We start from the raw sequence: 16,822 nt of genomic DNA on the forward strand, positions 1-16,822 counted from the left end.
GCTCAACCATGTTCAAAGTCCCTCAGATCCATTTTCTAAGTTTGAACTTTTGAAGGTCATCTTCACCACATCTAGAAAGCTAGATTAATTCAATTCGAGGCCAGCTTTACGCAGGGGCAAGAGGGGGCAATGCCCCTTCCAACAAATGCCTGGTCCCCTCAAATCAATTCTCAATCACACAAGCACAAGCCCCCGCCTTGCCTCTCCCTCCTCCTCCTACACTTAAGGGCAAAACACAGTCGCACTTACTTGACTTCGCAGACCTACGCGCGGACTCAAAGCAAACGTCCGCCAAATATGTCCGCACAAAGCTCAATTTTCACGACTGCATACGCGATGTTATGTTTAACATTATAGCGCTGCTGAAAAAATTACGTGGCTTCTGGTCCGATGTTTCGGTGGGCATTTTGGCGCCACACCTGCTGAAAAACACTTGCATTTTCTTCAAATCAGCATCCATGCATGACTGCACAACGCATTGCATATATGTTTTGTTCTCATAAAATCCAATTGCTGACTGATGTTTGTTATGTTTAATAAAGAGACAGAGAGGGACATATACAACCAAACAGACAAATTAGACCATTTCACTCATTTCACTTAATTATTTTGATGGTAAAGTCTGAAGAATAAAAGAAAAAGCACCAGAACCCTTTTTCTGAATATCTAGTAGCCTAACTCTCACCATAAAGTGTTGATAATAGAAACAAACATAAAGTATTGTATGCTGGCCAAACTGTTCTGTGTAGGTAGACTGAAGTCCGTATGTCACTAATCATCTACAAAGTTTGTATTTGACTAATAAAAATTAACTATCATGATTCTGCAAGTTGGAGTAAAATATGTTGCATTGCAAAGACAAGAGGTCCTCAGGGTCCTTGCAAGACATTGCAAGGACGCTGACAGATCTATCATGGTAAATGAAAGAAGCTGAAATTTTCCATTTGATTTAAGTGGTGAAGAGTTACGACATGACATATTTCAATTAATTTGCCTGACTTGACATTACTGGTCCTTGATTTGACTTTTGCATTTATATACATCATGGCTGAAACAATATATCTTGTATGTCTAATAGAGAGCGTGAAAGTCATGAAGACAGTGAATGAGGTTTGAATGAGCGAAATGAATAAAAAAATAATAAAAAAGAGCACAGCGAAAGAAAAGGGGTCAGGCTGAGAAAAGAAGAATGTGGCAGATGGAAAAAAAAAAGATTAAATGAAGGATGAAGTGTGGAAAATAGAGAAAAGGTTCCTGACGCGCTTCTTACACAGGTCATTTGATGCAGTGTGCATTTGCAGGGCTTCTATTTGCATGACTAACAGATTTCCCCAAGTCCCTGCAAAGTGTCGTTCCTCAAAGCTACGGTGCATAGAGGTGCTGTCACCCCAAAAGACATAACAGGGAGATGGAGCACATGGCTATTAAACAACTCCTTGGATGTCGCCTTTCACAAAAATGAGGGAAACCTCCCACCAGTGAACACATTTTAGCTGTTCAACTTGTATAAAACTGTATCCTGAACTGAAATTTGTCAGAAACAGCAGATCAAAAGAAACTTATGCTTTCCTTGTGATCCCAAAATGCTACCCCTATGTATTCAAATTTAATAACGTAGCACACCAGTGTGGAAAAAACAAGCAAACATCATCATCACTATCTCAGCAGTAATCAAGGTGCCCTGCCGAAGCTGGCGAATCAATAGATCATCGTCGTGCCTGCCTGGGAGCAGCTGATCCTCCTCTTTGCCTCTGATGTGGGGTGTGAAGCCTAGTTTACAGCACACTGGTGAGCACTGTCTCTTGATCCTCCTCATCCTCTTATTCAGCACTGAAGGGCATCAGGCTTTGTAATCCAGCCCACAAGCTTCTGGCAGAGTTCATAGCTGATACCAAAGCCCCGCTGTTCTCGCAAACTACCCCCCACCCCAAGGAACAGCAGCACATCATCATTCAAAAAAAGAAATATGCAGTGTCTCTCAGACACAAACACAGAAAGGAAGAGTTTATCAAACCCTCCTTCACCCTCTAAATAAGACTCATAACTCACAGAGCTATACACAGGGGGATATATTATTGTTTTTATTTATACTTGTTTATTTAAAGCTAAAATAACGTTAATGAAAATACTACGTTAATAAAACTACTTTACTTTTGAAGCTCTGTTTATCTTTTACAGATATTTTTATTTTCTCAAGTGTCAGAATTTAGAGACAGCAACCACTTTTCATCTTTTGTCAATATTGGCAACATGTATGAGCCAGTGTCTGGCATTAATGTATACGAACATATTAAAGGGTTAGTTTTAAAAGCTTTTCACCACACTGTTTCTACGGTTTAAAGTTCTTTTGAGATGTTACAGCAAGTGCAGAATTAATGGTGCATGTATGGACCATTGACTAAAGTGGCACTAACCCCTCCCCCACATATTCCTGCACACAGCCAGGAACAGGAAGTGTGCTGTGAAGACAAGACATTTATTGGAAATATTTCCTATTACAACAAACACAAAGGACTATAAGCTGCTTGTCTGTTGAGCTGCTCTCTTCGGGCTCAAATGGAGCAGATAGCCTGACTAATTAACCAGCTAATATCAGCTTGTTATGTACTTCCAGGAGGGAGAGAAGAATTTATAGAGGTTGGCGAGGCAGAGAGAGAGATTGGAAGGGTGTTCAGCAGGATAGAGTATTGAATGATCAAGATGGAAACGTAGTGACAGATGCAACAAGTATGATAGGAGGATGGAAGGAGTACTTTGAAGAGTTGATATATAAGCACAATAATAGAGAACAAAGAGCAGAAGATGTGACCACTGTGGATCAGGACGTAGCAAAGATCAGTAAGATAAAGTAAGGAAGGCATTGAAAAAGATGACATGTGGCAGTTGGTCTTGATAATATACCTGTGGAGTTATGGAAGTGTCTAGGAGAGAGCCTTTTTTGACTAGGCTGTTCAATGAGATCTAAGAGAGTGAGAAGATGCCTGGGGAATGAAAAAGTATGCTGGTGCCAATGTTCAAGAATAACAAGGGAGATGTGGCAACTGCAGAGGAATTAAGTTGATGAGTCATACAAGGAAGTTATGGGAAAAAGTAGCGGAAGCTAGACTGAGGTCAGAATTGATGATCTGTAAGCAGCAGTATCGTTACACGCCAAGAAAAAAAACTACATATGCAAAATTTGCTTGAAGGATGTTGATCGAGAAGTACAGAGAAGGTCAGAGGGAGCTGCTTTATGTTTCTGTAGATCTAGAGAAAGTTTATGACAGGATGCCGAAAGAGGAGCTGTGGTTTAGTATGAGGGAGTCTGGAATAGCAGAGAAATATGTTAGAGTGGTGCAGGACATGTATGAGAACTGTAAGACAGTGGTGAGGTGTGCTGTAGGTGTGACAGAGGAGTTGAAGGCGGAAGTGGGACTGCATGACAGGTCAGCTCTGAGCCCCTTCTTGTTTGCTGTGGTGGTGGACAAGTTGACAGATAAGGTTATACTGGAATCCCCATGGACCATGATGTTTACAAATGTCATTGTGATCTGTGTTGAGAGCAGGGAACAGGTGAAGGAAAATCTAGAGAGATGGATGTTTGCCCTGGAAGAGAGAGGAATGTAGATAAGCCTTAGCAAGACAGAATACATCTGTGTGAATGAGAAGTTCCCAAGTGGAGCAGTGAGGTTGAAGGGAACAAAGACAAAGAAGGTGGAGGATTTTATGTACCTAGGGTCAATAGTCCAGAACAACAATGAGTGTGGAAAAGAGTTGAAGAAACATGAAAGGGGTTCAAGATGGTGGTGATACCAGTGATGGTGTATGGTTTAGAGACAGTGGCACTGAGGAAGAGACACAGAGCAGTGGCGGAGATGAAGACTTTCAGATTTTCTTTATGAGGGACAGCTCATGTTAGATATGTTGGAGATGGTTTGGACCTGTAAAGAGGAGGGAAAGTGAATAGATTGGTAGAGGGATGCTGAGGTTGGAACTGCCAGGCAGGAAGCCTAGAGGAAGAGCAAAGAGGAGATTTATGGGAGAGTGAAAGAAGACATGAGGTAGTGGGTGTGAGAAAAGAAGATGTAGAAGATAGGGCTAGATGGAGACAGATGACTAGCTGTGGTGACCCCTGACAGGGAAAAGCCAAAAGAAAAAGAAGATATGCTCACAGTGTTAGTCTAAAAAATTCTACACTGTAAGGAAAAGAAAACTACTTTACAATAGCACTCATTCACATACCTAAGGGCAATTTAGAGAGACCAATCAACCTAACAGACATGTCTTTGGGAGGAAGCTGGAGTACCTGGTGAGATCCCATGCATGTATGGGGAGAACATGCAAACTCCATACAGGAAGACCTGTGTCTGGGAGTTGAACCCAGAAGCTTCTTTCTGCAAGGCATCAGTGCTACTCACTGCGCCACCATGCAGTACACATTTCATTGTGTGTTTTACTTGACTTAGTCACCATTTTCAGTAATCTCACCTGTAGCAGCACCAGCATAAACACAAAGAAACATTCTGCTTGCTTTTGCTTCTTTTTCTTTCCAAGTATCCCTGGCATCTTGTCTTGTCTTGTCAATGTCTTATATGTAGTCATTGACCCCAAACCCAATCAATAAAAATACAACCCTGTCAGTGCCCATAAAGAATCTATCAACACCTTTATGAATAACAGTAAATTCGAGTTGAAAATACGAAGACGACACAATACCAATACCTTCAATATAACAGAAATGCAGTTTTTCGGCTATATTTTTCAGCTGTAGTGCTGCTTTATTATCTCCCAAATTACAAAGGCATTAGGCTGACAGAACCACGTTTCTATCTCTGACTTCAATCTACTCTTCATGCCATTTCACCTCTTTAATGAAAGGAACTGCATTGAGGAACCTCCCAGTCATGTCCATTACCCATCTCCATCCAAGCACATGGGTTTAATATTGGACCACAACACAGTTGACAGCAGATAGAAGAGATTTTCCTCTCAACTCTTCCTTAGGTCAATATATTCAACAGATATTTTATTTCACATGAGGAAATCTTTTTTTTATAAACTATAAACATGTCTGCTTAACTCATTGGTCCCAGAAGTTTCTATATGCCCACCAAGAGCATGAATGTAAAATAAATTTCAGGCTTTTAATTATGTATTCCAACTGCTTTTTGTGAAATGATGATATAAAAAACTATTTTATGAACTTTAACAACAGGAATGGGCTGCACAAGTTTGAACGTTTGTGAAACAGCCTGAAATATAAACATATATCATCTCACTTAAACAAATTGGCAGAGAAACCAGACACTTTTTATAGCCATCAAGAAAGTCTTGGCATGATTCTGGCGGGATATTTGACTACACATCAGATGGAAATATGTTGGAGCTGTGGAGTTTTCTTGCACAAACTTAACTTTCAAATATAGTCCATGAGTTTTGAATAGAATTGAGATGGAGAACAGTTTGATGTAGGTGGACTGACTTATGTAGTCATTTTCCTGTCTTATCAACCAATCAAAGCTTATAACACTAAACACATTTGCCCATTTACACCTCCCAACATTAACACACTCATACACCAATACACTACTTATGTATGCAGCTTGACATTACGAACCTTGCTCAAAGAAACTTTGGAATGTGGCGGGAGGATGCCAAATTTGAACTCACAATTGTCTGACTGCCAGATGACTACTACTGCCACTGGCCCACAGGGCCCACTGTCTTGTCAGAACTCCCAAAGGTGTCTTGACTTTAACCATCTAGCTGCTGATTCATGGTAAAGTTGAAGAATTTGGAGGTAGTCCGAATCATCAAGTGCCCTAGTACCACAAGCAGCAGAAACAGAAGTTCAGCATGATGCTGCCTTTGATTTGACTACTGCAAACATATGTCTTGTCACTGAGGCAAAATTGATCAATCTTTGTCTTATCTGGCCAAATGTCTTTTCTCAAGAGGAATAAAGGACATAAGGTTAGCTGCAAATTTCAGTCAAGCTTGAAGATATTTATTTTAGGCCTTTTCATGTAAAGTTTCTGATGGTGTTTCTGATTGATGGGTTGAGTCACATGGTTGAAATGTGGGCAAATTTAGGAGCTCGAACAAGACAGTGATTTTAAACACACTTCAAAACTGCCTTTAGAATGAATAAAGCAGGTTAACATTAGGGTTCTGGATTGGTTAGCCTGTTAGCCTGCTTTATCCATTCTAAAGGCAGTTTTGAAGTGTGTTTAAAATTACTGTTTAGTTGGAGCTCCTGAATTTGTCCACATTTCAAAAGACTTCCTAAAGACTACCAAATGTATGCAGTTGAGGCCCAACTTGCTTAGAAACATTTAACCAAATATGAGTGGGGGTGTGTGTATATATTTGAGCCTATATGTACAGTAAAGAAGTGTTTGTACAAATTGTAAAGATTCCTTCATCCTTATGATATTTCTGAGGGTGTTTTTGAACATGGGTAACCAGAAAAGTAACACATTAGAGGGTTAACAAAATGGAGCAAAAAGGACACTCACACTAGTTGTTTCTCTAAGCGACTGGCAGGCGAGCCCACAATCTCTCCCAGTGTACAGAAGACCTGTCCCAGGAAATCCTGCCGTGGTGATGGATGCAAAAAGCGGGATGAGGAGAGATGGAGGACAGTGGCATTCAAGCAGTCCACATGGGAGTTAGAAAGAGAATCAGTGAGGAGTTAGGCATCATCATATGCATTGTACATTTATATATTATGGCGTCTGAGGCAGACACGTACGTTAAAGTCGTTGGGCTTCCAGGGTGGAGAAGGAAAAGGAGGAAGAGAGAGAAAGACCAGGCAGCAGCAATGACACAACAGAGCATATCATGGAACAAAAAGACACATGACTCAAAAACCAGAATGGCTTCACAGCACAAGAAAGAAGAGCCGAAAACTGACATTTGACAAAGCAGATAGGAAAAGAGGGGAGCTGCAGAGCTGCACAGTCTCAGAGGGAGAGAAAAAGAAAGTGAAAGAGCGCAAGAGAAGGAGAGCGATCAGTCCAGATGGTGCAAACACACATGATGAAGGCATACCATAACCAAACTCTCTTTTGATATAAACTCGGTAGTATGCAAACCAAACCTATCAAATATATTGTTTACTATTTTGTGCTCATTTAGAAAAGCTGTGGGACTAAAGGAAGAAACCAACATACATTCACTGTGTTGACTGTTTTTGAATGTATGCTGTACAATAAAGCACTGCCTCTTTGAAAACTGGCCTTTCAAAATAAATGCTATTTTGAAAACCTGTAAAACCACACAGGGAGCTGTACTGAATAGCTTTGATGAGGGTGTACAATGCTTAATTTCTCACTTCAGGGAGACAAAGGTAATGAGGCCATTCCAGATGCAAATAAAACTTCCATTATCATTGATTGAGGGAGAATAAGGTAAAAAAATTCTAAGAAGCAGACAGAAAATAAACAAAAACTGCATTTTGTCAAACGAAGCATAACTCACTATTAAAAAATATATTTGAAAAGATGTTTTGGAAACATAGGTTTGCATAGAACCTAAACATCTGAGCCGTGCAATGTAAACTCAAAGGCAGGATGTAAAGCTGAGCTCCTCATCCATATAGGAAAAAAAATGTACTTACATGTTTTGCCAGATCTGGACTCTTAGAGTCAATATCATACCTACAAAATGCACAGGAAACAAATAACACAAGGCTGATGCAAAGAGAGAAAATAAATATTGCATATGCCATCATTTCAGAGGTAATCACATAACACTTTCTGTAATTTATGGCAGTTATTTTGTATTGTGCCATGGGTGATATATGGAAACAGCCCATCAATGCAGAAAAAGTTTTGAGCATCTGTTAGCCAAACTTAATGTAACAGTAATTAAAGCTGAGCCTACCCAAGCTCCCACCTCTGCGATAAAATAGAGATGAAAATGAGTAACACTAATTATGAAGGGAAGTTATCTCTCTATTACTTTCCCCATGCCAGTTTTGTATTACAAAAGCATGTCAAATGAATTCAATAAGAGCTTAAAAATCCTCAGAGACCTCAAGCTCAGCAGTGAATATATTGTTAACTCCACCAGGGACTTCATGGCTGAGAGGTACGCTTTTTTTTTTTGGGAGGGGTATGTCCTTTCCTGGAGGAAGTGATGACTCGGTTCTGTCCAACTTTCAAATAAAGCTATACCTTACTGACCCTCTCACTAGTCTGGCCTTTTCAAAAGTAAAACAGGAGGACAGAGAGGGAACAGAGGTCTCCTTAAATTGATGGAACTCGATCTCAGACTTTGCAGCAGGGAGATTAAAGGCAAAACTTAAAATAAAATATTTATAATGTCTTCACTAATTCTGCTAATCTACAAATGAATAATTTCTCAATGTAGCAATGAGCTTCCGACAAAGAGGCCAAAAGAGAAAAATATTGATCTACAGAGAGCAAATTCAAGACAGCAGAAGAAAAAAAGGGAACGTGGGCTAAGGACACTGGTGAGAAAGAAAATGTTGGCATCATAGTGAAAGAAAGATGAATTTGAGAACTATATTAGAAAAGGGCACACAATCATACACACACCTCGGTATGTGTCCACAGAGAGCAAGATCAAACAGAAAAACTCACACGTCAAAGCGCAGGTTCTGCTTCTCCTCAAAGAAGTAGTCCAGGATGTACTTTCTGACAAAATCCGGGTTTAGCGTGTTGTCTATCACCTCCGTTCTCCCAAACTGGGCCAGAACAGAAGAAGGGAGGAAGAGAAGACAAGGAAAATAAGAACACAGAGTTGATCGTGTACAATACAACACCCTACCTGCTCCATCAGCTCCAATTAACTGTGTGAATTCAAGGATTCTGATGAGATAAGATTCAATTTAGAAATCACTGATTGGTTCAGTTCTTTTCTCTTAGTGCTGGGGACTGGTAAGTCAACACGAAATAAGCCCAGTTTTACATCAGCTGCAAAAAATTCCACGTTCATCATTGCTTATTCAGCCACTTCAGAATAATAGGTGGAAACAAAACAAAAGCACAAATAAATTGACTTGACATATTTTCTTCACTCCCTGGAACAAACAAATATATTTTTTAACTGTAACTAATTAACATTAGGAATAAAAACAAAACTGTACAGACACCATAAAACAGAACCGCAGAGCAGAACAGTCAGTCATAAATAGATAATGCTGCTCCCTACAAATACGTCACACACACACATTGCCAAATATTAATTAGTCAGAGTCAAAGAACTGGCGTCGAGCTGCATAAATAAAACATACAGAGTCAAAATGTTACTATTAAAAAGACACATGTCCTCGTTACAGTCTAACCAGGACCAAAAATAGAGGAATCTTAATTTCAATGTTTCTGTGGCTGCATTCATTAGTGGTAAAACTCAAAGTGGGACCTATAGTGGGAACAGAAAAGTTAATGCTAAAGTAGTGACAAAACATTTTAACTGATGGAAGTCTGCTGTTCTTTCCACATTTATTCAAACATCTTGAACTTTTTCACATTTAGTTATTTTTATGCATTTGTCCCATAGACCACTCCATTGTAGCTATGGCTGTATATTCAGGGATCTCATTCTGTTGAACAAGAAACTCTGCCCAAGATTCAAGTCTTTTGCAGCCTCAAACAGGTTTGCTTCCAGGATTACCCTGTTTTCATCTTCCCATCAACCGACCAGCTTCCCTCTCCCTGTTGAAGAGACGTATCCTCAGAAGGATGATGTGCATTAATAGTTTTATGCAACTGAAAGGGGGCCAACATTTAGGCCAAAAAGTTCAGTCTGGCCTCATCTGACCAAAGGATCTTCTTCTATGTGTTTGCTGTGTCCCCTACATGGCTTGTGGCAATCTGCAAGTAGAATTTATGATGGCTTTCCTTTAACGGTTATGTTCTTCTTAACACTTTCCAATAAGGTCCAGATTTGTAACGTACAAAACTAATAATTGTCCTGTTAATAAAGTCTCCTACTTGCAGCTCCTCCAGAGTTACCATAGGCTCATGGCTATTTCTCTGATTAATTTTATCTTGGCCTGGCTTATCAGTTTTGCCATATCATTTTCGAATGATGGATTGAACACTGCTCCGAAAAGCCGGAGATATTGTTTATGACCTAACTGTACAACACAATTTATAGATTTTCATTTGGAAACAATTGTGAAATTCATATATCCCATACCTTCTACTTCACAATTATGTGGCTAATTTCTGCAATACAAAACATATATTAAACCTAAATATATTGACGTTTTTGATTGTAAAGTAACTTCATGTGGGAAAGTTCAAGGAGTATGAATACTTTGGCAAGGCTAAATCTAAACCCTAAAACAAGCAGAGGGGAGACTAGTATTAGTAAATAAATGTCTTTACAATTTCCTTGTTCTTTACGATGTTGTTGTTCACTAATATTCTAACCTCTAAAGCCCAAATCGAAAAGCTGGATTTACACTGAAATTAAATTACACACTAGGTGGATTCATTTTATTTCTATAGGCAATTGACTGCACTGGATTTTATTTAGAGGTAACAATGTAAAGGGGGGAGAATGTGACTCCACATTACATTCATCAAAAACATCTTAAGTTATATAATTTCCCTTCCATTTTACAATTGTGCGCTACTTTGAGAGGGTGCATCGCAAAAATCCCATTAAGGTACACTGAAATTTATGGTTGCAACTTGACAAAATGTCAAAATGTTCTGGATGTATCAATGCCTTTGCAAGGCACTGAATAGTAAAACAAAGATACTAGTGCTGAACAATGTGACAGTCAGAGTGTGGGTTTGCTGAAGTACAGCCTGCCATCAAATACAAACCATAAATGATTAAGTGCTGTGTGGCACTATATCCTTTCCTCCTCCTGCTGCCAGGAAGCGTGAGAGTTCTGCTCCAGCTAATGCTCCACAGAGGGAACAGGAACTTAATTTCAGTGACAGGGGCTGAGGGTGACAGCAGGGGGTTACAGTATATTCACTTTTGTCCAAGCCTTTTGCACGAGCAGAGCAATCAGCACCAAAGCACTCCTCGGCCACCTAAAGCAGTACACACCTCTTCCCCTATGATAACCGTGACGAGAAAAATTGTGTGAAGAGGTGTCAGAAAATCTATCTTGGTAAAAAGATTACTGTCTAGGAGCTTGAGGTGAAAGTGCCAGGGTTTGTTCAAATTCAGAGAGGTTATAGTCTTCTTAGTTAAGTGAAAGTGGTAGGCAGAGCAAAAGCTGACTTACACTGGGGGGAAATTAAAGAGGAGGGTGTCGCAAATTAAGATGTTAAAATCACGAAGTAACAGAATAATAAGATGCTGCAGGACTTTTATGCAATAAACACACAATTTGTCATGGGGACAAGGGTCTCCAGGAGATCTACAGCTCAAAGAGGAAACACAATATATCCATAACATTTCCTAAGATATATTCCAGCTGAAGAAGATTTTGAATGACTCGGAGTGAGTGTGGGAGTTTGGACCATAACTGGATTAAAGCTGGTTGGTGGTGAAAAGGTGCTTCAACCAACCATATCTCCTCATAGGGCAGCCAAAACACATTACTAGAGAGAGAGGCAAAAGAGGCGCTTAGCTTTATCAATGCTGCACAGCTTGACTCTGCTGCTTAGCCAGCTGTCATCAGCACTGAAAACCTGGGGCCATATGTCTTTCTAGGAGAGCCATTCGGTCTGCGCCCACCATTTCTAAGCCTTAGGTGGAACGCTGATGACCGGTGTGAGAAGCTCCGTTAGCCTGGCAACAGCAGTTGATGCCCATCAGTATGTGCATCTTCGTAAAAACTTTCTGGTTTTTCACAAATGAAAAATTGGTTTTTCATTTGTGTGTGTGTGTGTGTGTGTGTGTGTGTGTTCTTGTACTTGTTGCTGAGTGAGAACCATTTTTCGTATTTTTATCGCAAAGTGAGGACATTTTGACAAAGTGAGGACATTTTCTTGGTCCTCACTTTTTCAAATTCCGTTCTTGGGACAGGGGTTAGGTTCAGGACTAGGGTATGAATTGAGTTATTGTTAGGGTTAGGGTTAGGTATTAACTGGTTAGGGTGAGTTTAGTGTCAGGGTCAGGGTTAGGCACTAAAAATCAAGGAAAATGAATGGAAGTCAATGGAAGTAACCGAAAGGTCCTCATAAAGATAGTAAAACACGGATATGTGTGTGTGTGTGTGTGTGTGTGTGAGAGAGAGAGAGAGAGAGAGAGGGGCAAAAGCCAGTGCCTAACTTTCAAAAGATGATTAAAAAAACCTGAGCACAGCGTTGGTGGTGTAGGGGATATATAGAGGCTACAGTCCTCGAAGACACCGTGCCAGGTTAGATTCCTGGACCTGGAGACCTTATGTTTTCCCCCTGTCTCTGCCCCTATTTCCTGTCTGCCCACTCTCGAACAAATAAAGGCCTCCAGGGCTGCAAAAATATATATTAAAAAAAGGCTGATAAAAATTCTTAGTTGTCAAGTTCAGATATTAGCTTTTCTTCTGGAAGTTTCTGGCATGGCATTTTCACCCCAGAAATCTGCTTTTTATTTGCATGTAGCATGAACCAGCCTTCTATATTTCTTTTTGAGGCTTTTTGTTTTTTTTTTTTCCCACTTGAGCAGGATTTATTAATTGGACTAAATTGATTTTTAGGTTAGTCTTCCAAAATAATGAATGTTTTTCTGACCTCCCAAGCTGCTGTTTGTCCTGTTTATATGAAAGTCATCTGCAACTGCATCATACTCTCATATGTACATTTTCATCCCATAGATTGTACAACTGGGTCTGAGTTCATTTGTTTAGATGTGTACCTCTAAAACTAAAGAAATCTGCTCCTCATTATCAATGGGAATATGTAATTCATACCTCAAATAAAATTAATTGTAATTTGTGAGACTGATTTGATTTAGATTTTTTAGCGTCTTTAATTTTTAACTAACTAGACTGGTTGTTTATCAGGATTAAAGTAATTTAAATCAGCTGATAGCTGCTACAGTTACACTGACTCAATTTGGTTTCCCACAAGTACCAATTATCTTAAGTCCCCTACCAACATGCTTTTAATCAGCTATGCTTTCTGCATTGCTCAGCACATTTTATTGATTAGATTTGGAAAAAAATGCTTACAACTGTGTCATCATGCTACAGGCTGGCCGGTCCCGATCAGAAGATAAGATATTTGTAAATGAATCAAATTTTTTAGTTTCCACAGCTTGTCTGAGGTTGACAGCACAAAAATCTCAGGTGAGTTTGAACTGATCAAGTAAAATTATTATTTATACAAACTCTTTTTGATAGCATTGAAATTTCCCTCATTTGTTGTCCCAACAAGATGCTGATTAATTACAGTGACAATCTATTTTAGAGAACAACATAAACCTGCTCCCCCTTCCTCAAGTCCATCTGTTATTCACTATTTCTCTTTTTCTGATTCTAGATTGAACCTTCTGTTTTCTGTGAAGGCTTCAAAAATCTAAGTGTTGCTGAAATGTTTTAAACCTGCGATAATATAATTAGAAAACCTGCTGAAAAACCTGCAGCTCTGCAAACATATAAAACTGATTGATACAGTATGTCTCTTTTTATCTGAGATGATGCTCCTGATAGCTTCCATGGGTGATGTTTCTTTAATAAAATTGTTTAAAAAAGAAAATGGTTTGTTGAAGCCAGATCTGAAAAAGACCCAAAGGAACTGCAATTTATTGTGACACAAAACTGAATAAGGAACATTTAAGTTGGATTTGTGCAATGCCTTCACAAAACTAAGGCCAGAAGACAGGATAGGTTCTGCTTTTTTATTTGAGATTCAAACTAGTCATGAGCAGTGATGGCAATCAGCAGAGGTAACTGAATTAGAAAGAGGATAAAAATTCAGAATTAAAATTTAATTATTTCATCACCAAGTGAACATAATTTAGAAATCTCCAAACACAAATGTATCAAAAAGGTTTGTTACAATCTTAACTTTTAATTTATTTGTACATTTCTTTATGTAAAATTATTTTGTTCCCTCCACCCATTCAACAAGACACATTTTTCGGTTTTACACTTTATATAAATGTATTAGATGTTGTGTGAGAACACTTTGTGTTTTTTTATAATTCAGATATATTACATGTAATCTACTATTCATGGCAATTTAACTTTATGTTACTTACCATGTTTTTTTGGGGGTTTTTTTTATACTCTTTATTTAACATTTTTCATTACAATGAGACATACAACACACACAGAACTTGGGGCATTGATTCTTAGTTAAGTAGGAAGAGAGAAAAGAACAGAAAAAAACATTACAAGGTGTTACACATAGTTATGCTTCCTTGCTCTTGTATGTCAGCCATTTAGACCAGCGTTTGTTATAAAAATGTCCTTTTATATGTAAAAGATATGTCAGTTTTTCCATAGAGTGAATCTCCTCCACGACTTCCTGCCAATGGTCCAGCTGGGGAGAGAGCTTCTTTAGCCAAGACTGTGTAATTGCCTTTTTGCTTGCAATTAATAGAACTTTGAAAAGATACTCATCTTCTTTTTGAAACACTTCTCCAGATATCAGCCCCAGCAGAAAAACTCTGGGATCCCTGGGGATGACATACCCCAAATTTATCCCAGTAGTATGACAGATTCCATGCCAGTAAGTTGCCAACTTTGGGCAGGACCAAAATACATGAGAGTGATTTACGTTCTGATGGCCACATTGTCTCCAACATTGCTGTTCTTCTCCTTTATGTCTACTAGTAATTTGAGGTGTAATAAAATATCTAATTAAGCACTTTCATCTGAATTCCTTCCATCTTTTAGAGCTGGTAGATGTCTGTTGTTTCACACACATTGAAAGCCAATCACCCTCTGTAATTTCTACTCCCAATTCCCTTTCCCATTTAGACTTAATATTCAAGGTGTTCTTTCCATTATGTTTCTGAAACCCTTTATATAGTTTGGAAACAGTTTTACACGGGAGGAGAGTATAAGCATTTGTAAAAATATTCACAATAGTATTACCTTCTGGAGGAACACCTTTTTTTATTTTGGTATTGTAAAAATGTCTTACCTAACAATATTTAAATAAATCTCTGTTCTCGAGATTATAATCCCTTTTCAGTTGCTCAAATGTTTTAAAGGTGGTACCTTCTACAAACTGGCACAAAGCCACAAGTCCTCTATCTCTCCAGCCCACAAAAGAGGAATCTAATTCTCCTGGCTGAACGTTTGAGTTACAGGAGGGCCACATCAGGAGTCCAGTGACATCTGCCAATCTATACCTATCGACCACTTTTTTCCAGATTAACGTGTTTTCAACTATACCATTCCCATTTTTGTCTGTAACTATTTTAACTCCCAGTCGTGTTTGGGGTTGGACCCCACCCTGCATAAATTCAATCTGTTTCCATCCAGTCTCTATTTCCGAGGAGCACCAGCAGACCATGAATCTCATCTGAGATGCGTAATGGTACTCCCTCATATTTGGAAGGGCTACACCCCCCGGTCCCTATTAATTTGGAGTGTTTTAAATTTTATCCTTGGTCTGGTCCCGGACCAAATAAATTTGGAGATCAACCTGTCCCAGGCATGAAACTGTGCGCTAGATATTCTAATAGGCAATGACATGAAAAGATATAAAAATCGAGGAAGCAGATTCATCCTCACGATTTCCATTCTAGCTGTGAAATCCAACAGTAACCTTGCCCAGGCTGTCAAGTCTTTTTGTATGTTTTTAGTAAGATTACCAAAGTTCAAACTAAATAACTCATCCAAATCTCGGGAAATAAATATTCCTAGGTATTTTAGCTTTTTGGCATCCCACCTAAGTCCATAGGTCTTTCTTATAAATTTACTAGGGGAGTAGTTAATCGTCAGAACCTGTTTTTGCGATGTTTAGACTGTAGCCCGACAGTTGACCAAACTCAGTCAGATATTACAGCCTCTCTCCAAGATGGTGGGATCTCAGCTCTGCTCAATGTCCAGTTCAAAGAATCAAGCAGGACAGGAGAAAGCTCATTCCTGAACATCTTGTACCATTCATTTGGAAACCCATCACCACCTGGGCACTTATTACTTTTGAAATGTCCAATAACTGTCTCTAATTCTTTCTGGGTAATAGGAGTAGATAAAGCTTTGTTTTGGATTAGTCCAAGTGAAGGTAGGTCCAAAGCTGCCAAATAATTGTCAAAAGCAGTTATGTTAACTGGTCCTGGGGCAGAGTATAGTGTTTTAAAGTAATTTTCAAAGGTCTTATGTATTTTATCCATGTCATAGGTTAAGTTACCAGTTGAGGATTCTCTAATTTTGGTAAACGAATGCTTCAAATGGTGTTTACGAAGTTGCTTAGCTAAGATTCGTGTAGCTTTTGGGCCTGATTCATAAAATGTTTGTTTGGAGAATCTGAATTTTTTTTCAAGTTCCTCAAGTATCATATCATTTATATTGTTTTTAGTTTTCGTTATTTGTTCTGAAAATTCTCCATTGTTGGTCATTTGCTGTTTTAATTTTAATTTCCTCAATGTTTTCTCCAATTCATCGTATTTTAACCTTTTTAAAATTAGTCTCCCTCTCATTACTAACTTAACTGTGTCCCAAACCAAGGTGGGATTTACCTGCCCATTATTATTGTCCGTTATATATTCCGTTATTTATTTTCTAATCTCCTTTGTTGTGGTTTCATTATTAAGGATACCTATATTTAAGTGCCATAATGTTGTTTTAGGTCTATTAGACAAACCAATGGATAGATAGATAACATCGTGGTCTGAAATATCAGATGTTCCAATTACGCATTCCTTCACTTTAGATCTATCAATGGTGCTCATCAAAAACAGGTCGATCCTGGAGTGAACCTCGTGGGCAGGAGAGTTATGTGTAAATTCTCTTTCTTTAATATGG

The 16,822-nt window shown here is 38.8% G+C and overlaps 1 protein-coding gene across 2 annotated transcripts in view; it reads right to left on the reverse strand.

The window, feature by feature from the left end:
• cpne5a (copine Va) overlaps positions 1–16,822 on the reverse strand; it is a 129,561-nt gene that overhangs the window by 89,141 nt on the left and 23,598 nt on the right. Inside the window, exons 4-7 of one of the 2 annotated variants that reach the window (XM_047368816.1) lie at positions 8,589–8,692; positions 7,601–7,640; positions 6,734–6,748; positions 6,498–6,574 (exon numbers count right to left, since the gene is read on the reverse strand). In XM_047368816.1, coding sequence (XP_047224772.1) covers positions 6,498–6,574; positions 6,734–6,748; positions 7,601–7,640; positions 8,589–8,692 — 236 coding nt within the window. The remainder of the gene's footprint in view (positions 1–6,497; positions 6,575–6,733; positions 6,749–7,600; positions 7,641–8,588; positions 8,693–16,822) is intronic. The other variant, XM_047368827.1, reaches the window with a different exon arrangement.

Source organism: Girardinichthys multiradiatus, chromosome 1 (assembly GCF_021462225.1).
Source record: "Girardinichthys multiradiatus isolate DD_20200921_A chromosome 1, DD_fGirMul_XY1, whole genome shotgun sequence".
NCBI classification, from domain to species: Eukaryota; Metazoa; Chordata; class Actinopteri; order Cyprinodontiformes; family Goodeidae; genus Girardinichthys; species Girardinichthys multiradiatus.